Genomic DNA, 25,247 nt, shown 5'->3' on the forward strand with positions numbered 1-25,247 from the left:
CCCTATGGAACATGGCTGCTCACAGGTGGCTGATCACAGGCCGCCAGTCCAAAAAACACTCCACCATCACTCTGTCTCCTACCATTAAACCAATTTTGTATCAAGTTGGCAAGCTGTTGACATAAAACTGGGACTTGCTTGGCTGTTTTCATGTCTTTCCTTGTATGTTTTTTTACAAGAATTCTTCCAGTAGGTTGACAATCAGAGGCTGGGCATTCCAATACAAACAGATCAACTATGACCTAGTAGAATGGCAGAGCTCTGGGAGCTGAATGGTCTGCCCCTTGTCCTAATTTGTACATTCGTCTATGTTCATGGTTAACTAGCTGCATTGGGCAAATAATGCTACCCATTTCCATTAAAATTGATTGCAAAAGTGACAGCTATTTTGAGTAGTATGGATCAGATTGTCATATCACACATTTATATTTTCATATACACAATCCGTGTCAATAACATGTGCAATTGCTTTCCAAATCAAGCCCTTCATTCATGGAGAAGTGAAAAAGCAGAACTTTGAACAACCGTCAAAGAACCACGAGAGAAGATATTGCACGGAATCTTTCTTGATCTGCATGATATCCAAGGGAGCTAAAAAGGGGCATAGTTTTCCAACTTTCAGTTGATATCGTTTCCATGGCCATGCTTTCCTCCTTTCCAAAGGCATTAAACAGAAATGGAATAATATTGTCTTCAAAGTTATTTCTCCAACTGTGAGCAGTAGAGGTCCCAGGAGCATTGGGTTTGTCTTGGCCACAGATGTCCAATTTGATTTGGCAGTTTGAAATCTCTTATTTTCAGAGACAGTTTTGGTTAGAGTGGCAGATATTTCCCAAGCTCAGTTATATTTCATATTTTGAATCTAATATTTTTCAGCTTTGTTAGATTCATTGCATCATGACACCAATTAACTCCACTCAGTACTCAACATTCTAAGTTTTTTTTTAAAACTTGCTGACAAATGCAAAATTGCATTCACTGAAAAAGGGGATTTTTAAACATGAGGGAACCAAAGCAATGGATATTGTGTCCAAAAGTGTGTCGAAATTAGTAGCAAGATCTAAAAATGCCATTCTTAAACATCATCACACCAGAATTATACATGCTACTAATAATGTACTTGCAGTGGACAATACGGATTAATACCAATATGACTGTTTACACTTACAGATATACAATAGTTAATATCATGTATCAGTAATAAAAATGATATCAAAATCATGGAATGGTTCAGCACTAAAAAGTGACCATTTGGCACATCATGTCTTGGTCTCCTGAAAGAACTGCCACTCTCCTTTTTTCTCATGGCTTTGCAGCTTTTCCTTTTCAAATAATGATTTCCCCAATTTCCTCTCGAATGCCTATACTGTACTCTGGCAGTGCCATTTTTGTTTCCTCATCACAATTGCTGCTTTTGTCAATTATTTTAATTCTATGCCTTTTGGCTCTAGATGTTTCCAGCAAGAAGGAACTGTTTCCTGTTTACTTTGTCCAGATCCTGTTTTTTCAATGACTTAATTTAGTTACCCCTCAAATTGCTCCTTCCCAAGGAGAGCAGTCCCAATTTCTTCACTTTTTCCATATACAGGTAACTGGTTCCAGGGATGAACTTTGTTCCTGTGAGTGTTTCCTGCACCGGATCTAATGCCTTTAAATTCTTCAAATATGGTGCACAGGACTGGATACTGGAATCTGGAATGCACTGCCTGGGAGAGTAGGTGAGGTGGGAATCCTCGCATCCTTTAAAAGGTACTTGGATGAACACTTGAAATGTCATACATTTCAAGACTATGGACCAAGTGCTGGAAAGTGGGACTGATGTAGATTAAGTAGTTTTTGTCATTACAGACTTGATGGGTTCAAGAGCGTCTTTTGCAGTGTATGTTTCTGGACACAGGACCCCAGTTGAAACCAACAAATGTTTTACACCGATTTATAAGTTACTTGTTTTTGTTCACTGCCAGGATGCCAAATGATTGATTAAATCCTCTCTCAACTTGTCCTTTGATCACCACTGACCTATGCAAGTATACCCTAAAGTTGCTTTGTTCTTGCACCCCCACCTCCTTGGAATTTGACTTTAATTTTACATTGTCCAACAAAATTAATCATTCTACGCTTCCTACTTTAACTTGCATCTGTCTCTTGTCCAGCTCTTCAACAAATCTGTATATGTCCTTTTGAAGTTCTATGCACTTAACCTCCTCATAACTCAGTACCTCAATTTCATGCCATCCTCAATCTTTGAGAAAAATATGTGTTGTAAAAAAAATAAAATTTCATTCTCTGTTTCCTGTCATGCTCTGATTTTCTGCACCAATGAATAATGCAAAATTTTTCTGAGGAGTTCTTATATGGAATACTTAAAAAGTTGCTACTTTTGAAAATGCATGCATATAAGTGCTTTATATAGGTCCTTTGTGATGTTTCCCTTTGAAGTGTTTTGACATCATTAGCATATGAATACAGGAGAAGTAGCATTATAAAACATTTTATAGTTGAATTTATAGTTATCTAGCCCATGTACAAGTAACAAAGTTAGTTTAGTTGTAAATGGTTTCTCTGTAACCTTGGGTTACTTTCAGTACTTTCAAACTAAATCTGCCTGCTGAACCAAAGCTTTTGTGCAAGTTTAAGCCACTTTTGAAATTGAAGTCTTTATTGTAAGTTGAAGTAAATGAATCTTTAGTCAATTTGTTTCAAAGTGTTCAACCTTTAACACTGTAAAAGTAATTGTGCAACAAAAAATGTTATTTGATAACTTGTTTCTAAGTGCTCTTCGAAATTAAGATTCTATTCATTAATACTGACAAAATTCTTAAGAAATTTGCTAGGTATAGATGTTTTGAATGTTAAAAATTTCTTCGGTCAGTATCAGTTCAAAATCAATAGATCTGGTGTGACTCGATCTTGGGGTTGAGATTTTTATCTTTACAGTTTTTAAATAGTTAAAATTATTTGAATACATTAATTACTATGAGATAAAATCAAATCCAGTGTTTGTTACTACTGTGTGGCCTTATTTGTTTTCTGCTTCTTTTCTAAATACACACACAACATGCTCAGGGTGTTGTTGCGGATCATGAAGGTCTACTTGTGGTGGAAATTATATCAGACAGAGATGCAGTGCCATATGGCATGTGATGTAGAATCATAGAGTTACAGAGATGTACAGCAAGATTAACAGACCCATGCCGACCAGATATCCTAAATTAATCTAGTCCCTTTGCCAGCACTTGGCCCATATCTCTCAAAATCCTTTCTATTCATCTACCCATCCAGATGCCTTTTAAATGTTGTCATTGTACCACCCTCCTCCACTTCCTCTGGCAGCTCAATCCATACACCACCCTGTATGTGAAAAAGTTGCCTCTCAAGTCCCTTGTAAATTTTACTCCTCTGACCTTAAACCTATAGTTTTGGAATCCCCCACCCCAGGGTAAAGATCTTGTCAATTTATCCTATCTATGTCATTCATGATTATATAAACCTCTACGGTCACCTCCCAGCCTCCAGTGTTCAAGGGAAAACAGCCCCAGCCTATTCAGCCTCTCTCCGTAGCTCAAATCGTCCAACCCTGGCAACGTGCTTGTAAATCTTTTCTGGACCCTTTCAAGTTTCACAACATCCTTCCAATAGGAAGGAGACCAGAATTGTATAAATCCTGTCCTGATTTGCCTTTCCAAAATGCAGCACTTTGCATTTATCGAAATTAAACTCCCATCTGCCACTCCTCGGCCTGTTGGCCCATCTGATCAAGATTCCATTGTAATTTGGGGTAACCTTGTTCACTGTCCACTAAACCTCCAATTCTGCAAACTTACTAACTGAACCTCTTATGCTCGCATCCAAATCATTTATATAAATGATGAAAGGCAATGGACCCAGCACCAATCTTTGTAGCACACCACTGGTCACAGGACTCCAGTCTGAAAGGCAACCTCTACCACCACCCTGTCTTCTATCTTCGAGCCAGTTCTATATCCAAATAGCTAGTTCTCCCAGTATTCCATTTGATCTAACCTTGCTAACCAGTCTCCCATGAGGAACCATGTCAAATGCCTTACTGAAGTCCATATAGATCACATCCACCAATCTGCCCTCATCTATCCTCTTTGTTACTACTTCAGAAAATTCTATCAAGTTAGTGAGACGTGGTTTCTCACGCACTGGAAGAGTGTGTTATAAAATAGATCTCTCGTGGCGATTTTAAGATGCATGGTTTGACTTCCTTGATGTCAGTTTTTTTTTAAAGCATTGGTAGGGTTAATTAAAAACAGGAAATTCAAACTGGCATTGTAGCTGTAAGGCTACTTCCTCACTATATATGAATATACCTTCATGTTTGTTCAGACTCCTCTAACAGCTGTACCTCCCTCAGTCATATGCTATATCAATGTTCCCTTAGCAACCACAATTCTTCTAGTGAACATAAAATCCAAATAGTTAGAATGCTGTCTTGGTACACAGCTTTCATAATTACACAACTCGTGATTTTCTTTCCATCACTTTGAAAGGAATTTGTGCTTGCATTGCATTGTTAGGTGAGCATCGCTTAAAGTCTACCTCCTTGAACTGCTAAATAACATGGTAACACTGTTGTAGAATTTTAAATGATTACAGGATAGAAGTTGGAGGCATATCTAATTTTTTAATCTAGCAGGTAGACATTACAGTGCAGGTGTATGTTCACTTTTGGGTATTATGCTTTCTTAGCTTTTATGTAGTGAGTCATCAGTTCTTACTCTTTGTATCCTTATACCGCTAGCTCAGCTGCTAGTGTTATACATTGTTATTAGTAGATTATATTGTATGGATGTCATTAAATTATCACAATTAAAAATGCTGTCAGTGTTGATTGACTAATAGAGCCTAATTAATAATTGTGTTGAATTTTGGAATTGATTTGTTGTATTTTCTCCATTTATCAGGGTGCCTTTGGTGCTCTTCAGAAGATATGTGAAGACTCTGCTGAGATTTTAGACAGTGACATTTTGGATAGACCTCTCAATGTCATGATTCCGAAATTTCTGCAATTTTTTAAACACAGCAGTTCTAAGATTAGGCAAGTTCAATTTCTGTTCATATTCATATGATTTTGATATTCGAGCTGCTTATAATTCATGTAACTCCTTTAAAATAATCTGATCTTTGTGTTTATTTAAACATTTGCATGTATTTCAATTAACATTCCTACTTTCATTGCAGCTGCTTATTAATTTTTTCTGGCACTTTTATAAGCATACCTTCTTTCCGGTGAAATTTCTCTGCTAATCTTGAAAGATTATCCTATTCTTAAATGGCAATTAGGCTAAATCTAGGCATATCATATAAAGGTGAGAAACATAATTGGAGGAAGTAATGGGACAGTTGGCCAAGAAGCTAAAACGAGTGTTTTGAGATGAACATGTCCCTAGTAGGTCAAGGCTTCTGACTACTACTCCCACATAATTAAGACCTCAAAGTATCCAAGAACTTGTTTCTTAAATATATAGTATTTGTGTTTTTGTGGGCATTTCTTTCAGGAAAAGTGATTATGAATGCTTATTAAATAACAGGAAAAAATTGGTTTTATTTAGTCAAGACTTAGTGCATATGACACTGTGCATCAGTCATTTTACATCCAAAATGTTTGTGCATGCAGCAACATTCAAGTTTGACCGTACCCTTCAAAAAATGTCGTGATCAAATGTATCTTCTGAAATCCAGATTTTTGCTTTCTTGCTTGAGACTTACTCATTACCTTTCCTTGAATATGTAACTGAATGTGTTTTAACCTCTTTCTCAGCCTTCGGTTTTGATTGAATACTCTCCTTGACCCCCTTTTTTTAAACTAAAGGTGATTCATCTTTCTTAGAGTCTTTTAACTTGAATAAAAGTTTGAGCATGAAATATCTGGCACAGCTCATCTGCTGATCTTCCCCTTAGCCTCTTTCCCCAGTCTGCTTTGGGGGGCTTGGGAGAAGGAAGAATTAACTAGAGAATAAGTACTGGGGAATCTGCTGGGAATAAATGCTGCTAAATCCTCTAGACCTGATGGATTGCATTCTAGAACTTTAAAGGAAGTAACTGCAGATATCATGGGTGTATTGATGATGATCTTTGATGAAACCCTATATTTTGGCAAAGTTCCAGAGGATTGGAAATATAATGCCCTTCTTCAAAAGGGGATGACGACCAAAAAAGCAAACTATATAACACTTAGCTTAAGTCTGACATTGGAAAAATTCTTCTATCAATTAAAAAGGGTGTAATAACAGAGCATTTAGAAATATGTAATCTAGCAGAGTCAGAATGGCTTCCTGAAGGAAAATCAGGCCTGACAGATCTGTTGCCATTCTTTTGAGAGGTAACAAGCAAGGTAGCTAATGGGGATACAAGCAGATGTAATATATTTAAATTTCCTGAAGTAATTTAATAAAGCACCACACTCAAGACTACTCGGTAAGATAAGAGCCCAGTAATACATTTCCATGGATAGAGGATTGGCTTTCTAATAGAAGACAGTGTTGGGATAAAGGGGGCACTTTAAGATAACCTGTAACTAATGAGTGCCACAGGGATCAATACTCAGGCTACAATTACTTGCAATGTATAAATATAACTTGGACGAGGGGAGTGAATGTCCTATTGCCTGATGAATATACAATTAATCAGGGATTGCTTCCCAAGAACAGTACACAAATAGTTGAGAAGGCAAGTAGTCAGGATGATTTTCAATCTGTAGAGGCGTGTAGACTAGTTAGGCACATGGGCAAACCTTGACAAATGGAATATAATGTGTGAAAATATGCACTTTGGCAGGAAGAATAGGGAAGCTGAATATTATTCAAATTGAGAAAGCTGCAACATGGAGTGATTTGGGTGTTCTAATGCATGAATCACAAAAAGCTACCATCCAGGTTCAACAGATAACAGAAGGCAAATGGGATATTGGCCTTTATTTCAAAGGAAGCGGACTATATAAAAGTAGAGGGGACTTGCTAAAACTATTCAGACTACAACTGGAGCCCAGTGAACAGTTTAGCTTATTAAAGGAAAGTGTACTGGCATTGGAGGCAATCCAGAGAAAGTTTGGGCTTGTACTCATTGAAGCTTAGAAGAATAAAAGGTGACCTTATTGAAACATACAAGTTTCTTCAGTGACTTAACAGGGTCGATGTAAACCGGTTGCTTCCCCTTGTGGGAATGTTTAGTACCAGAGAGTATAATTCCGAACAAAGGGGTCGCACATTTAAGACAGCTGAGGAGGAATATTTTTCTTGGAGGTTAGTGAATCTGTACAATTTCTTTACAATATCAGGTTATTGAGGTTGGATCGTTAAGTATATTCCAGGCTGAGGTAGAAAGACGTTCTAGTCATTAAGGGAATCGTGGTTTACGGGGATAAAGCTGGAAAGAGGAGTTGAGGATTATCGCATCACCCATGAATGGCGAAGCAGACTATTTGGATGTTATGGCCGGCAATTCTTTTTTCATACCTCTGCAATTGCCCTGATATAAACTGAGGACACCGGTTTGAGACCTGATTTGCTCTATCAAACTGTTTGAAATTCTACCTTAGTATTATCACAACTTCCTAGGGGATCCTTAACTAGATATCTTATTAAATCCACCATCTTGCACAATACAAGATCTAAGCCAGCCTGATCCTTGGTAGGGTGTGCATTGTACTGCTCTTAGGAAGCAATCCCTGATTAATTGTATATTCACCTTCCCTGTTACCTGTGCTAATCCAATTTAAACTACATATTTACTGGACAAAATCGCTCATGACAATTTTACGAGCCCTTCTTACGCACCTCCATTATTTCCCAATTTAAATTTTGTCCTACAGTGACGCAATTCTTCAGGGATCCACAGATGACTCTCACCCATGACTTTTTTTCTTTTGCTATTCCTTATTTCATCCCAAACTGATTTCGCATCAGAATATACAAAATATGGTTGTCTTGCAGACATAGTGTTGAATTTTATTCTGCACATTTTAGTCTGCTGTGATTCCAGACCAGCAAGGGTATGGGAGTTCAATATAGTTTTAAGGTGACAGAGGAAATACTTAAGTGACCTGATGGGGCAACTTTTTCACAGAGGAAGAGGTAGATACAGGTACAGTTACAACATTTAATAGATATTTTGACAGGTACATGAATAAGAAAAGTTTAGAGGGATTTGGGCCAAATGCAGGCAAATGGGGCTAGTTTGGTTTGGGAAATCTGGTTGGCATGGACGAGTTGAAAGGTCTATTTCCGTGTTCTATGGCTCTAGGGCTGTTGATGTCTGAGGGAAGTGCTACATTTGAAGACAGTTGAATTTTTACTTTTTGCAACAATAATCTGTATTTCAATTTGAAAATGGTAAAGGATTTTGTTTGAAGAAAGATTGATTGGTTCCAAATAATTTTGCAAATCATTCACATTGGATTACAACAGGAAAGTTGAATGTGATAGACATAACTGATTTTGAAATAATGTTTTCTCATAGAAACATATTGTAATGCTTTTAGGTCTCATGCTGTTGCTTGTGTGAACCAGTTCATCATCAGTAGAACTCAAGCTTTGATGTTGCATATTGATTCTTTTATTGAGGTATGTTTACTTGTGTATTTTAGTAAATGACTTTTAAGACTTAAATCATCACATTTATTAACTTCTCAATACATCATATTTTTATATCTGAACTGCAGTGATATTATAGGATTACTGACCAGAAAACTTTTCAAATTAACAGTGCAAGGAATGCTGATCAAACCATTGATGGAACCATCATTAACAGTTGAAATTGAATGTGTCATTTTTCCTTAAAACATTTGATTTGGTACTCCATGTTCAAGTTCTAATATTTACAGTTAACCTTTTATCATTTGAATAGTGTTTTTATAACTTAGGACATGTGGTGTTTTAATGGAAATCTTGTACCTATGTAATGTAAATAGACTAAACTTATTTTAAGTTAAGACAAAGCTTAAAAAAGACAGAATTCAATCCTGTGATTTTCTGTAGTAAAAAGTGAACTATATTTATTCAGTCAGCATAAACTTGAGACATGGTGCCTCACAACTACTGTAAATCTTGGTTGCTGAAATTATAAGACTCCATGTTTCTGGCTCAAATTATGTTTTTGGACATATTTCATGTATAAATTGACCTATTCTCTTAGCCAAGGTACTATAAATGCATTAATAAGACAGCTTCAATTTTCCATGTTTTGCTAACCAGTTTTTTATAAGTGGCTGCATGGGCTCAAGATTGTGATTCAAGTTCTGTTGAAAAGATGTGTGAGATTAAGACTTGCCCACTCTTCGCAACCCATGGTGATGAGTTTTCAAAATGCTAATCTCTTACCAACACTGACTGTTGATTATTATACTCAACGTATAATTTGTTCGTCCTCTTTGAGGGAATTTTTTGCAGTTTGAAATGTTGACTTGCAGTCCCTTGCAGTGTCCTCTGAGATGTCTCATTGATCATTAATAATAGAGTTGTACTTGTGGCCACCTGTTGGTGTTAGAGTACGCTTGTCTGCTGTATAAGTCATTCCTCCTCCTCCGTCCTCCACTTCTGTCTCCCCTTTTTAAATTTTATTTTGCATTTGTACGATACAGGTGTTGCTGGCTGGCTCGCCTTTATTGCCCATTCCTACTTGCCCTTGAGAAGCTACCTTCTTGAACCACTGCTGTCCACCTGTTGTGGGTTGATCTATAATGTCATTAGGGAGGGAATTCCAGAATTTTTGACCCAGTGACAGTGAAAGAACGGCGATATATTTCCAAGTCAGGACAGTAGGGGCTTGGAGGAGTCTACTCCCCAATATCCTGAGACTGTGATCCTAATTTTAGACATTTCTGGCATAAGCGCTTCATCAGGAATGAGGCTTGTGGACCAAGGGGGCTGAGAAATGGGAGGGTGGTTGGGGCTGGGGGGCAAGATAGCTGAGAATGTGATGGGGGTGAAGGTGATAGCTCGGATAGGAGGCTGGAATGGATAGATGGGAAGGAAGATGGGCAGGTCAAGAGGGTGCTACAGAGTTGAAAGGTTGGATCTGGGTTAAGATTGGTGGGGAGGAGAAATGAGGAAACTGGTGAAATTCACATTGACCCCATGTGGTTGGAGGGTCCCAGAGTAGAAGATGAGGCGTTCTCCTTCCAGGCGTCGGGTTTGATGATCGAGGAGTCCCAGGACCTGCAAGTCCTTGGGGGAGTGAGAGCGGGAGTTTGTGTTCGGACATGGGGCAGTGGGGTTCTTTTGTGCGTTTCCAGGAGATGTTCTCTGAAGCAGGCATCCAGTCGCTCCGATGTAGAGGAGACCGTATCACGAGCAATGGATACAGTAAATGATGTGTTTGGAAGTGCAGATAAATCTGTTGGGTGTGGATGGCTCCTTTGGGGCCTTGGGCGGAGGTAAGGTTGCACATAATGCAATTCTTGCTGTGGCAGGGGAAGGTGCCAGGAGTGGAGGGTGGGTTGGTGGCGGTGTTGGAGGAGGTGGGGAGTGGAGGAAATGCACTGGAGGGCATCGTCCACCACTTGGGAGGGGAAATTGCAGTTGTCCATCTGGTAAGTTATGGGGTGGAATTGGTCCTCCTGGGAGCAGATGCAGTGGATGTTGAACTGGGAATAAGAGAGAGCGTTTTTACAGGAAGCAGGGTGGTAGGAGGTGGAGTCCAGGTAGCTGTGAGAGTCTGTGGGTTTGGAATAGATGTCCATATTGAGTCGGTCACCGTTAACGGAGATGGAGAGGACCAGGAAGGGGAGGTGTACGATATGGTCCAGGTGAACTTAAGGTCAGGGTGGAATGTGTTAGTGAAATTCATGAACTGTTCAACCTCCTCATCGGATCATAAGGTGGCTCCGATACAATCATGATGTAGCGGAGGAAAAGATGGGGAATAGTGCCAGTGTGGCTGCGGAAGATGGACTGTTCCATGTACCTGACAAAGAGACACGCACAGCTGGGGCCCATGCGGGTGCTCGTTGGTGAGACAGGACACTTGCGGAATACTTCAGATCACATCTCTGGGACACATGCATGAAACAACCCCACTGCCCCATGGCTGAACACTTTAACTCCTCCTCCCACTCGCCCAAGGGTACGCAGGTCCTGGGCCACCTCCATCGCCAAACCCTTGCCACCCGACGTCTGGAGGAAGAACACCTCCTCTTCCACCTCGGGACCCTCCAATCTCACAGGATCAATATTGTTTTCACCAGTTTCCTCATTTCCCCTGCCGCCACCTTATCCCAGATCCAACCTTCCAACTCGGCACCACCATCTTGACCTGTACTACCTGTGCACCTTCCTTCCTAACTATCTGCCATCACCTCTTTCCCCCATCTTCATCTACCCATCGCATTCTCAGGCCCCCCCCCCCCATTTATCTCAAAAGCAATTTCATGGCCTGCCATTGAGAAGGCACAAAATTTCAAAGCTCTTATTCTTTGAAATGGCAACATTGTAAGTTACTCATATCAGTTATTGTATGAACATTTAGGATCTTTTATGCTGGATATTCATCAAATAATGAAACTTTAAATTCAGGTTGCACTGCTTACCAGTGTAAAATGTGCTGTCGGTTTATGGCACATACTGGCAGTATATGCAGTCTGTATGTGTTCATCAGGTATATTAAATTCTAACCGCTGAATGCAGTTTCACTCTTGATACTGACATCTGGACACTTAAATTCGTTGCACATAAATCTCATACAGAAAAATCGGCAGTGCCTTGCAGTAATGCAGTGTCTAAATTTATGCAATTCTAAATACTCAAAATTGTTCTCTCAGAACTTGTTTGCATTGGCTGGAGATGAAGAATCTGAAGTACGGAAAAATGTATGTCGTGCGCTTGTTATGCTGCTTGAAGTTAGAATGGATCGTTTGCTCCCTCAGATGCACAACATTGTTGAGGTGAAAACTATACTAAAGTGCTCTCAGCTTGTTTTTTTTTTACACAATTGCTGCCCCTTTTCTGAATTAAATGTTGTGAATTCTCGTTTCCATATGTCATATGGTTTTGTAATGTGCTTTATAAGTAGAAATTTGTCTTGGGATTGCACAGACTTTTGAAAAAACTTTCTCAAATCAGTGGCAAACTTTGTTTTCCCATGTTACTTTTGCTTTAAATTTAATCTTGTTCTGATGTTGTTCCACCAACTGATTTCTGGTTTGTTTTAGCAATATTCTCAACTTTAAAATGGAAACATACTTTTAGGGTATAAGCACTGATGCTCAATTAGGCAATTACCTGGAGGTATCTTGACAATTCTGTTTATTTTCATTTGTGCTAGGTAGAATTGTTCCTTTCAAAGGCATATGCTATTTTATGTAATTGCATATTTTAAACAATTAAATATGAACAGCTGCTGATTACTACTCATAATCATGACATTACTCTGCTGTAGTACATGTTGCAGAGGACACAGGATCAAGATGAAAATGTAGCACTGGAAGCTTGCGAGTTCTGGCTAACATTGGCTGAACAGCCCATTTGCAAGGATGTACTTTCTGGACATATGTCTCTGTGAGTAACTATCTTTCACTGTAAAATTAATTTTAAATGTGGTAATTTTTACAAAGCATTTTCTGTTGCTATACAGCATCTAAAATGTATCTTTTTTTAGTAAAGTTGGCAATCTGGTAGCTGAAATTACTGACTACTTGGGCAATTATCTCTTCAAACAAATAGGAAATATTAAAACATTCAATTGAAATGGGAACCTTATTGTAGTAACCTTTTATGTACTTTTTTAAAAAAGTGAGAGCTGGACATTATAGCCAAGTTTCTACGGGCAACAAATTACTTTTAAACTGACTAAGCACACTGACCAGACTTTTCTTTTCAGTGAAATACTGTAAATGTACTTATTTATTGGCTGTTGAGAATGATATTTTATCCCTTTCCTGCACATACCTGCTCTGATTTAATACCAGATAGAGTTTGGGAAGGTCATTTAGTATGTGATATCCTTTTATTTAGTTAAGCATGCTTCACATTCAGCAAGTCTGTTGTAATGTCACAATTTAAATGCCAAGTGATTAATAAGCTAACAAGAATTAGAGTTAGCTGACACTGGAAGCATTTATGTAACTGTTCTTCAACAGGGCAACTGTTTTGAGGGTAGAGGAAGAAATAGGAGAAAAAAAAAATCTAGGCTGGTCTGTGACTTTAGAATTGTAAGGTATCAGAAATCCTGTCACATAATACCTGTCAGCAATATGTGGGCAGCACTTACACTGTAATATGCTAATTCCTACAGCTGTGTAAAAGGTGATTTTGCTGTAGACTGCATAACTAAGTGACGTGCCAGCTGCAGCTCATCTGAAACTGCAGTTGATATTGAACATGATGGATTTGGCTGCTAGTCGTATCTGAAACATTCAATTATGAAACCCATGTGGAAATCACTTATTCCTTTGGAATTATTAATTTAATATCCTCCATTTATTAAAACATTTTCTTCAGAAGATCCAACTTTGCTTAGAAATTGGCGCTCTCACAGTTTGCAGTGAAAAAAATATGGTGGTGAGGTTCTGTCTGAATATAGGATGGCTGCATAATACAAATTTCATGACATGGCTATCAGTTTCAGAATGAACTGATAAATTACTTATATTTCCAGTAGACCAAAGGCAGTGATGAGGAAAAAAATTAAAAGGTTAGAAAATGTGAACCAGTGTATTGGGGGTGTGCTTAGAAGGCTATTCCTGAAAATTTAAGAGTGTGGAAATGACAAATGATGTGAAATGCAGACAGGTGGATTTGTGGTTTCCTCCACCTTTGTTTCCTTCTATTCTTTGTCTTTTTCTCTTCCAAATTCATTTCATCTTGTCCATTCTCTTATGTTAGTTGTGATTTACTTGCTATGCAGCAGCACCGCTCATGATTGTTGCACTAACCATGCTGCTGTTATCCATATTCAGGACAGTAGGTTCTGCTATAACGCGTGTTTCGAGAATCAGCTTTAAAGCGATTGAAGAATTTAGACCATTATTCACAGAATGTGAACTTAACTGAATTGGCTATAACGTTAAATGGCATGGCTATTGCGCGATTTTCTTAACACGAGATCACATGAGAATTGATCTGTCGTGTTATATCAGAACCAACTATACTGAATATCCATTAATCCATGTTCTTGTGGAATCTCTGAAATATGTTTTGATTCCTTATAGCCTGATGTATGGCATCCTTCATGAATTGCCTTTTGATGATCACTACCTGGATTTTTAAACCTTAATGACTTGAGGGCAGAGTTGCTCCTTAAAGAAAAACTTTAAGTGTGAAATACAGCAGCCAAGATGCTGTTTATATAATGGTGTCAGAATCCTGAATTATCTAAAGCCTTCCATCCTGTATGGGTACTACGTGTGACTAGCTTAATCATTTTCCTCAATTAAATTAGTTAAGAAAAAAAGGTGTGTAATATATTCAAACTCTCAACACCCTGATTTTTAAAATGCATTTAATTTTAGGTCCTTAGAACCTCAAGGTTATCCATACTAAGGCTGAGACACTACATACTTTTGGTTTTTATTTTGTACTTGTCTCTTGTGACTCAAGATATAGTTTTTAAACATACTCTCTGTACAGTTTGTTAATACTCTTAAAGTACTTTGGAGGTTCTGTTTGTTCTTCATGCCACATCATCTTTAAACTTGGCTTGCTTTGATACTTTTCCAAAATCTTTTTCAATACTATTACATAGTCTTGTATAGTTAAATGCTGCTTCAAAGCTGACCATATCTGTTCGTTGTCCATCTGTCCGTTGGTAAGTTTTTGCATGACCTCCAGAGTTACAAGTCTAGATTTATGGCTGATTATGTAAGAATGTGGAGGTTGAGGTACTTTTCTCTTGACTTGACACAGAGACACAGACTTCTCAAAGGTTTCAGCAACTTGCTTTAGCTTAACTTGCAACCACAGGCACTGTACTGCCAATGAACAGAAATTCCAGGATTCTCTAAGAGTTCAAGAAGCCATATTTCTCTTATAATATAAATAACGTTTGTTCTTTTTTGGTAGCTGTCCGATTCTCATAGTGTTAATGATTCCAATATTAAACAGACTTTTCTGAGTGAAACAATGAAACTTTTGATGTTCAGGCATAGCTATTGAGACCTGTCCACTTTGTCAGGTCATTGCTAAAATAATGGTGAACCCTGCCACCAAAGAAATCAAATCTGCATGCAGTTAGAATGTTGAAAGCATGCTTCAGGTGCCTGACCGGTCTGGATGCCATGCCATGCAAGTTATTTGGGGTTGATGGTACCCTGAATGCCTTAAAACATTTGGAGCTTGGGAAGAGACAGCACACAAGTATTGTGTGGTGGGTTACCAAAGAGCAGGAAAAAGCATTTTTTTTTAAAAAAACGGTTTCTGTATGCATAATGTGTATTGACTAGTCTGTTTCTAGCTGCATCTTGTTAAAGTACAACATTATTGTTTCTCATGACAATAACCTATTGTGTTCTAATATTTTTGCACCTTTCTGTGTGCATTTCACACTGCTCCCTTTTCTTACTGACAATTAATCCTGACCAGGTCAATACATGTCACAATTTTGGTCCAGCCTATTCATTCTATGTTGTTCTATTTATGTCTCTCTCACATATTCTGAGTATTTGGGAGTTCAGGCTACAGTTGCCAGGGCAGTCATTCATTCATTCATAATTTTCAGGTAATTAAATTTGTAAATAAACCGCTGTTTAGATATGCTGACCAGTTAATTAGACAGAACATATAAATAATGTCACAATTGAGGATGTTTCACTGATACCAGAAGATGAACAGGAAGTTGTCAAACTCAACAAAGTTGTGAAGGCAGCATCCTGCTGTCTAGCATTCCCTGGGTCTTCCCCCAATCTCTTCTGCCATCTTTCATTTGAAGAAGACACCTTTCCAAAAGAGAACTGCCCTCTGACTGAGAATTCATTGGTGTTCCTTATTTTTAAGGCTGGCAGTTTACATGTTGTCAATAACTTATCCAAATCCTTTCATCAGTGAACGTGGGGTAGCTACTCACATTGTTAGAAAAATATTTGTTGCCTTGCTCACTTTCATCTGAATGATGGTTTTCATTCTTTTTGGAATAAAGCTTTATTTTCTTAAACACTGTATTGATAATAGGTTAGTTTTGGCACTGGACAATTATTTGATGTCAGCTTATGGAATATAGTGGCATGGGTGGAATTTTTGTCACCTCCCTTTTGTACTCGTTGATTAGAAATTGTTTGGAAGAAGGAAGTAACTGCTGTAGCAGTTATTACATGGGATCTTGTGCAACTACAGAAAGCAATAGAAAAATTAGTTTTAAATAGACTCCAAATTCCAACAGTATGCTTAGTGATATTTGTCACAATGTTTACTACTGGTGCAAATTTTATTTGACTCTAGGTACCTGATAGATGCTGTAGACATGCATAAGATGGCTGACTACATTTTATTTTGATAAGCTGTTTAAATTGAGATGGCTTCTGTCTTTGGTTTGTTAGCTGTTAGGCGTGCTACTGTTTGGAGAGAGTCACAGATAAAAGTTTATCTCTAGATAAGTGAGTTCATCATGCCAGCAATATTTGCCAAATAGAACTCATCAAATCTCATGAAAACAGAGTGGGTTTTTCACAATTATTCAACAAGTTATGTCTTTGCTGTTGACGATCAGTTTTACAAAATAATACACAACATATCTGGGGCATTATTACTGTGCTAGAGGAATTTGTAATCTTTCAATTTAGTTGTTATTCAAAGCATCCAATTTTGAAGGTCAGTGAATCGTGTTCATGTGAGCAAAACTGATAGTGTAGGAACAGAGTTTGCATACTTATCAGTAGTAGAAAAGCTTTGTTAGACTTTAATAACTAACTTATCCATCTTGGTACACAGGTTTCAAATAAATTTTGTGTGCTACAAAATTTATAGCAACTTGATATCATTTGAATGAATAATTGTAGTAAATATTTAATCATGCTTAACTGCATACATTTTTTAAAAAACCTTGACTTGAGAAAATTTTATTTCAGATTAATACCTGTCCTTGTGAATGGGATGAAATATTCAGAGATTGATATTATTCTTCTTAAGGTGAGTTATATTGTTTATATCTAAGCTCAGTAATTTTGAAGTAGCTTGTTATTAAGCAGTCCACATCCATATGCAGCAAGATCTATTCATGTGAAGTAATCCACTTCCATTAGCAGCAAAACCTGGACAGCGTTCAGACTTAGTCTGATAAGTGGCGAGTAACACTCATGCCATGCAATTTCCAGAAAATGTCAGTTTCCAACAGGAAGGAATCTAACTATATCTTGACATTCAATTGCATAACTAACGGTGAACCCACTTTCAAAATCCTGAAGATAACTGACGAGAAACTGAATTTGGCTGGTCACATAAATATAGTGGCTACAAGACAAATTTGAGGTCACTGAGGTAACTCACCACCTGACTAATCAAAACCTATTTGCCAAAGAACAAGCTGAAACTTTCACTTCCATGGCATCTACTCCCAAGGGGATCAATTCCACCATAGAACATCCCAGGTAGCCTCCTTCGTCAAAAACTGCAATTTCCCCTCCCACATGGTCAAGGATACCCTCCAGTGCATCTCCTCCACTTCTCCCACCTCGACCCTTGAACCCCACCCCTCCGATTGTACCAAGGACAAAACCGCCGCCGCCACCCCCCCCCCCACAGTCCTTACCTTCCACCCACCAATCTCTGGATTCAATGCATCATCCTCTGCCACTTACAAATGGACCCCACCACCAGAGATATATTTCCATCTCCACTCCTCTCTGCATTCCACAGAGATCATTTCCTCTGCAACTTCCTTATTAGGTCCATGCACCCCACTGGCAACTTCTGCACCCACACCTCCCTGCTCACTTCCATCCAAGGCCCCAAAGGATCCTTCCACGTCCGACAGATTTTCCTGCACCTCCACACACATCCTCTACTGTGTTCATTACTCCCACTGTGGTCTCCTGTATATTGGGGAGATAGAACAACAACTTGTGGAACATTTCAGAGAACATCTCTGGGACACAGTCACTAAACAAACCCACTGCCCTGTGGCCAAACACTTCAACTCCCTCTCCCACTCCGCCAAGGACATGCAAATCCCGGACTGCCTCCAGCACCAGATTCTAGCCTGGAGGAAGAACATCTCATTTTTTTGCCTTGGGTCCCTCCAACCACGTGGGATTAATGTTGACTTCATCAGTTTGCTCATCTGTCTCCGCTCTCGCTCTCGCTCTCCTTCCCCTTCCCCCCCCCCTCCCCCCCCCATCCAACTCTGCACTGCCCTCTTGAACTGTCCTGCCAATCCATCATCTTTCCTACTTATCTGCTTCAATCTATCACCATCAACCCCCACCCCACCTTCATCTACCTATCACATTGCCAGCTGCCTTCCTCCCAGGCCCCTTCCATTTATCTCTCTTGGACCACCCCACATTCCCGATGAAGAGCTTATGCTCAAAACGTCCACTCTCCAGCTCCTTGGGTGCTGCCTGGCCGGCTGTGCTTTTCCACTTGCCTGGATGCGTTCTGTTCTAACTACACCAACCAGCTCCATTACTGATGTAGAGTGGCAGTTTCTCTGAGATGCACTGCAACAACTCAATTGGACTTGACTGTCTGTACTTTTCAAATCTGTTACCTCTACCACAGGGCTACACAAACTGTGTGCCGTTATCAGCCAAACATTGGGGCTTGTGAGCATCAGTGCAGTTTCTGCTCCCATATGCCTTTATCCATCCTCCACTCACAGCATTTCTCCCTCACCCTCCCCTCTCAGACATTTCTGTCCCACATGATGCCCACATCCTGTGAATAAATAAAATCATTTTGCAAGCAGCCTGGATGCTGTGAGAAAATTATGTTTTTAATGGTTAAAAGTAAATAACAATGAACTACTAAATTTTTTTCTTCAGGGTGATGTTGAGGAAGATGAAGCTGTTCCTGATAACGAACAAGACATTAAACCTCGCTTTCACCGATCCCGAACCGTTGCTCAGCAGCATGAAGAAGATGGAATCGGTGAAGAAGAGGAGGACGATGATGATCTCGATGATGATGATACGATTTCTGATTGGAATTTAAGTATGTTCAAATGAAAAATGTTACTTATTAAATTGATTTGCTTTCCTATTCGGCATCCCTTATTAATATCAAATTTAACCCTGCTTTTTTTTAAATAAAAAGTATAATTTCCAAGACCATTTTTAATTCAGGGATGTAATTCAATTATCTGTGTACACTCATTTGCTGTGGGAAATGTTTGCAAGGAATGATTGAAGCTGGGGCGGTACTATAAGCACCTTACCATTGCAGTATACTGATCACTGTGATGTGGAATACTAAATGAAAACACTATCTCCAACAAAGTGCCCCAGCCTCATCCTGTTCGAGTAATTTTAAAAACAAGTAGAATTTGATGCACTTTATAACTTAATTGTACATCACACGCCCAATGAGCTGGAATTTAGGTTTTGGAATTATTTGTTTTTGTCTGGTTTAACATCAATACTTACTTTGAACTGAGTCCTTGTTACAGAAAGCATCTGTACAACGCTTTGGGGATAAAATCAATGGATGCTTTGTGAACAAAATTTAATGTCATCATACTATCTGAATCAAAGAGCTGGCCATTAAAATTCCACAGAGTCTGTCAACTTAGGAATTTTAATAGTGTTTCTTAAAGGGGAGTTCAAACAGGACATGAGAATTATAGGGGAGCCAGACGAAAGTATGCTTCTGGGAATAGGACTGCAAAACCAGGTAGCAGTGTTGAAGCTTTGCTGAAAGGAAACTTGTGAAGCAATGTATCAAAATTTGTAATAATAGTACTGTGTTACAGCATATGCTTGTAAGGCATGATATGAAAAGTTCAATTTTAATAGACCTCTAGTTCCTGAACAGTGTTTGCATAATTTTTCTCTTTTTAAAAGATGATTGAATAATATCCAGAAGATATGCTGTCATCTCCATTATGTAGTAGTAATTGACATAACTATTCTTTTGAGTCCAAAAAAGAACAATTATTATTATCCATTGAATATTTTTATTTTTAAGAAAGTGTTTTCTTTTATGATTACATATTCTATCAGTTTCACGAAATCAGTAAAATTCTTGAAACATTAAACTCAAACTTCCATCCATTAAGCTTTTGGTCTGTATAATTAAAAAGTAACACTCATAGTTATGTCTGATCAAACCCTGCAAATCCTTATTAAAATTTTTCACATTTTATATATTTGTTATGGCTTGACCTCATATCACATCATTACATCCAAAGAAGTCCCTTCTTAACAGCACTAAGGGCATACTTACACTCCAAGAGCTGAAACAATTCAAGAAGACAACCTTCCCCTGCGTAGTTTGGAATGGGCAGGCAATGCTGGCCCAGCCAGTGATACCCACATCCCATAAGGAAAGTTCTGTTCATCTTTTGTCGGGTTTAAATAGTCAGCTAGCTTGATTGACTCTGCTTTTAAAGACACTGCACTGTTCCTACAATAATTTTTATTTGTCTGCAGAAGTTGAGGTCCAATTTAAGGGTCTACTTTTATATACTCTTAAGTTTTAAATAAGGCATAATAAATGTAGCATAAATTATTCTTTAGGAAAGTGTTCTGCTGCTGCATTGGATGTGCTAGCTAATGTTTTCCGGGATGAATTGTTGCCTCACGTGCTGCCGCTCCTGAAAGAGCTGCTGTTTCACCCAGATTGGGTGGTGAAGGAATCTGGAATTCTGGTGCTTGGAGCTATTGCTGAAGGTGGGTTCAAGATTGCATTCTGGAAAAATTAATTTACATTTGATTTTTAAAAAAAATCATCATCCATAACATTAAAACATGGAATCTTATTATTGATTTAATGTATGTAAATTTAATTGGGTGCATACATTTTTAGTAAAAGCACATTAACATTGCAGTCATAACTTTGAATACATCGATTATAAACAGCTTCTTCTACATAGGCATGCATTTTAGATGGATTTTGAGATGCCTTTCCGTGAATAAAGAGAAATTAGTGTGTGAGAGTAACCTTGACCACTTCTGGGGGAAAAATTATTTCCTTGCTATATTTTCGACTTGAGATTGAGCTGTAGTTAAGCTATTTTGTTGTTTGTTAGATGTAGCGTAAAAAAATCATAATGAAGGGAAGAAAAGTTGTGTATTATTTGCTAGCTGTAATTTGATGAGCAAGAACTAAAATTGGTGCATGCATCGCTTCGTGACTCGTTCTGCAATTAAAATTGAGCCCTTGCCTTGGAATAATTAATGTTTCAGTCAAATTATAGCATCCCCATCTTGCCAGAGAAGTATTAATTCAGCTGATGAATTTTTAAAATTAGAATGTGATGCAATTATTTTATATAAAATTAAAATTTGATTGATATGAGTCCAGGTTTTCTACTGCAATTCTTGATCGTTTCTGAACTCTTGTTTGCTGAGTGAAGATTAAGCTTGTTCTGCACCAAGGGACAGTATTCAAAGGAAAATAACTGCTGTGATGTTGCGTGATATGGTTTGTTGCAGGCTGGGAGCACTAGAGATTGTTAGCATATTGGCAAGAAAATACAGTACCTTTCTTCACACTTGTTGAACATAGATTTTAATTTTGTAAAATGATCAATGAATTTTCCCCAATTGTTTTATAGGCTGTATGCAGGGTATGATCCCTTTCCTGCCTGAGCTTATCCCTCATCTTATTCAGTGCCTCTCTGATAAAAAAGCACTTGTGCGTTCTATAACCTGTTGGACACTCAGCCGCTATGCACACTGGGTAGTAAGTCAGCCCCCAGATACTTATTTGAAGCCATTAATGACTGAGCTGCTGAAGCGTATCTTGGACAGCAATAAACGAGTACAAGAGGCTGCCTGCAGGTATGTTACTGGATAATATTTTGAGAAGTCATTAAAAGTTTTCTGGATAGAATTATAAATTTTACATTTTTGTATTGCTGTATAAGGGAGAAGTAAATAAGATTCAAGCACCATGTGAATTGCCTTTGAACCTGACTCCCAACTGCTTGGCTTCTGAGGCTGAACTCGACTTTTTGTTTGCAATTTGGCCCTGAAAAGAACTTTTTCTCACATTTATCTATGATGTCTTATTTTTACTTCCATGACCTCACCTAATTGCCTTGATCTCAGCTCATCTGCTAAAATCTCATCTATGTTTTTCTTAGCTTCAGACATGTCTATTCCAATTCTCTCCTGGTTAGCCCCTCACATCCTTTCCTCTATAATCTTAAGGTCATCTAATGCTGTGACCGTGTCCTTAATACCACTAAGCCACTTCACACTTTCTCCTCTGCTTGTGGACATACATTAGCTTCCGTTTAGGCAATGCCTTGATTTTGGAATCTCATCTTTGCTTTCAGGTTCCTTCCTTGGCCTTGAACTTCCTTATCGTTGAAATACTATAGAATACCTGCAATATATGTGCTGATATAATTGTGGCTTCTCGAGCATTCCAGGTTTTAATTGCTCTGACTTAACGGCCATACTTTCAGTTGTTTAGGTCTTAAACTTTGGGATTCCTACTCTTCCTAATCACTTCCACTTCTGTTTCCGATTTTAAAGCACTTCTTAAAATGCACATCCTTGACAAAGTTTTAGCCACTTGCTCTTATGTTGCCTGACGTGGCTTATTCAAATTTTGTGAAGCACCAAAGGACATTTTATACATTATTGGTGATATAAATACAAGTTTTAATTTTGCTAAATATCTTCAGGATGAATGTGCTATGCCGGTATTGTGTAAAACAACTGAATTTGCATTCTGCAAATGTTTCCTCAAGTAAATTTCAGTCATTGCTTCAATGGTTTATATTTTTGCTGTTGCCATTTTTCATTGTTATTTACTTTGAAACACAATATTGTACAGCATAGAAGGAAGTGGCTAACTCTGACGTTTTGAAAGAATTGTCCAATTTATCTGAAAATGGAGCATTTCCCCCATGATTTCCCCCATGATTCCCCCATGATTTCCCCCATGAACCCGAGGCACTACACGGGTAGTGCCTCCCACCCGCCCTCCTCCTCTAACCTAATAATAACATCTGTTGTGGCAAGCAGGTAAGTGCTGAATTTTGCTTGTATTATTTAGACACAGTTTTTGTTTAAACAGTTAGCTTTAGAGGGATGGCAGTGAAGGCAGTGCAATGTTCCTCCTGCAACATGTATGAGGTGAGGGATGCCATCGACGTCCCTGCCGATTACACTTGCAGGAAGTGCACCCATCTCCAGCTCCTCCAAGACCGTGTTAGGGAACTGGAGTTGGATGAACTTCGGATCATTCGGGAGGCAGAGGGGGTCATAGATCAGAGTTATAGGGAAGTAGTAACTCCAAAGATGGCAGATAGATGGGTTACAGTGAGGGGGACTGGGAGGAAGCAGCCAGTGCAGGGACCTCCTGCGGCCATTCCCCTCAAGAACAAGTATACCGTTTTGGATACTTGTGGGGGGGATGACTTACCAGGGGTAAGTAACGGGGCTCAGGTCTCTGGCACGGAGCCTGTCCCCGTTACTCAGAAGGGAAGGGTGAAGAAGAGCAGAGCAGTAGTAATTGGGGACTCGATAGTTCGTGGCACAGATAGGCGGTTTTGTGGGAACGAGAGAGACTCACGTTTGGTATGTTGCCTCCCAGGTGCAAGGGTACGTGATGTCTCTGATCGTGTTTTCCGGGTCCTGGAGGGGGAGGGGGAGCAACCCGAAGTCGTGGTCCACATTGGCACCAACGACATAGGTAGGAGGAGTGCTGAGGATGTTAGACAGGCTTTCAGGGAGCTAGGTTGGAAGCTTGGAGTTAGAACAAACAGAGTTGTTGTCTCTGGTTTGTTACCCGTGCCACGTGATAGAGATTCGAGGAATAGGGAGAGAGAACAATTAAATGCGTGGCTTCAGGGATGGTGCAGGAGGGAGGGGTTCCAGTTTTTGGATAACTGGGGTTCTTTCTGGGGACGGTGGGACCTCTATAAACAGGATGGTCTACACCTGAACCTGAGGGGAACCAGTATCCTTGGGGGGAGGTTTGCTAGTGCTCTTGGGGGGGGTTTAAACTAACTCGGCAGGGGCATGGGAACCCAGATTGTAGCTTCAGGGTGCAGGGCCTGGAGTGTAGGGAGGTGAGGAACATGGCATCAATTTCCAAGGAGGGTGCCTGTAAACAGGGAAGTGGCTTGAAGTGTGTATACTTCAATGCAAGAAGTATACGAAATAAGGTAGGTGAACTTGCAGCGTTGGTTGGTACCTGGGACTTCGATGTTGTGGCTATTACGGAGACATGGCTAGAACAGGGACAGGATTGGCTGTTGCAGGTTCCGGGATTTAAATGTTTTAGTAGGTTTAGAGGTGGGGGTAAAAGAGGGGGAGGTGTGGCATTGCTTGTCAAAGATAGTATTACAGCGGTGGAAAGGACGATGGATGAGGACTTGCCATCTGAGGTAGTTTGGGCTGAGGTTAGGAATAGGAAAGGTGAGGTCACCCTGTTAGGAGTCTTTTACAGGCCTCCTAATAGTCCTAGAATCATTGAAGAAAGGATTGGGAAGGTGATTCAGGAGATGAGTGACAGTAATAGGGTGGTTGTTATGGGGGACTTTAACTTTCCTGATATTGATTGGGAAAGCTATAGCTCAAGTTCGTTAGATGGGTCAGTGTTTGTTCAATGTGTGCAGGAGAGTTTCCTGACACAATATGTAGACAGGCCAACAAGAGGTGAGGCCATACTGGATTTGGTTCTGGGTAACGAACCAGGCCAGGTGTTAGAATTAGAGGTAGGTGAGCACTTTGGGGATAGTGACCATAATTCGGTGATTTTTACACTCGTGATGGAGAGGGATAAGTGTGTACTACAGGGCAAGAATTATAGCTGGGGTAAGGGAAATTATGATGCGGTGAGGCATGACTTAGGATGTGTGGCTTGGAAAAGTAGACTCCAAGGCAAGAGTGTAAATGATATGTGGAACTTGTTCAAGGGGCAACTATTGAGTGTCCTTGATAATTATGTACCTGTCAGGCAGGTAGGAAAGGGTCGTGCGAGGGAGCCGTGGTTTAATAAGGAATTGGAATCCCTTGTTAAATGGAAGAGGGCGGCCTATCTCAAGATGAGACGTGAAGGTTCAATTGGGGCGATTGAGAGTTATAGGGTAGCCAGGAAGGACCTGAAGAGAGAGCTAAAAGCAGCAAGGAGGGGACATGAAAGGTCCTTAGTAGATAGGATTAGGGAAAACCCTAAGGC

General features: G+C 39.3%; 1 protein-coding gene across 3 annotated transcripts in view; it reads left to right on the forward strand.

The window, feature by feature from the left end:
* tnpo1 (transportin 1) overlaps positions 1–25,247 on the forward strand; it is a 129,081-nt gene that overhangs the window by 55,850 nt on the left and 47,984 nt on the right. For all 3 annotated transcript variants that reach the window (XM_043707736.2, XM_043707728.2, XM_043707746.2), the window contains exons 6-13: positions 4,932–5,065; positions 8,507–8,588; positions 11,783–11,905; positions 12,400–12,518; positions 17,018–17,078; positions 18,932–19,100; positions 20,624–20,776; positions 21,664–21,889. In XM_043707736.2, the coding sequence (XP_043563671.1) occupies positions 4,932–5,065; positions 8,507–8,588; positions 11,783–11,905; positions 12,400–12,518; positions 17,018–17,078; positions 18,932–19,100; positions 20,624–20,776; positions 21,664–21,889 (1,067 nt within the window). The remainder of the gene's footprint in view (positions 1–4,931; positions 5,066–8,506; positions 8,589–11,782; positions 11,906–12,399; positions 12,519–17,017; positions 17,079–18,931; positions 19,101–20,623; positions 20,777–21,663; positions 21,890–25,247) is intronic.

This window comes from Chiloscyllium plagiosum, unplaced genomic scaffold (genome assembly GCF_037043375.1).
Source record: "Chiloscyllium plagiosum isolate Xiang-an unplaced genomic scaffold, Cpla_swu_hap1 HiC_scaffold_2, whole genome shotgun sequence".
Lineage (NCBI taxonomy): Eukaryota > Metazoa > Chordata > Chondrichthyes > Orectolobiformes > Hemiscylliidae > Chiloscyllium > Chiloscyllium plagiosum.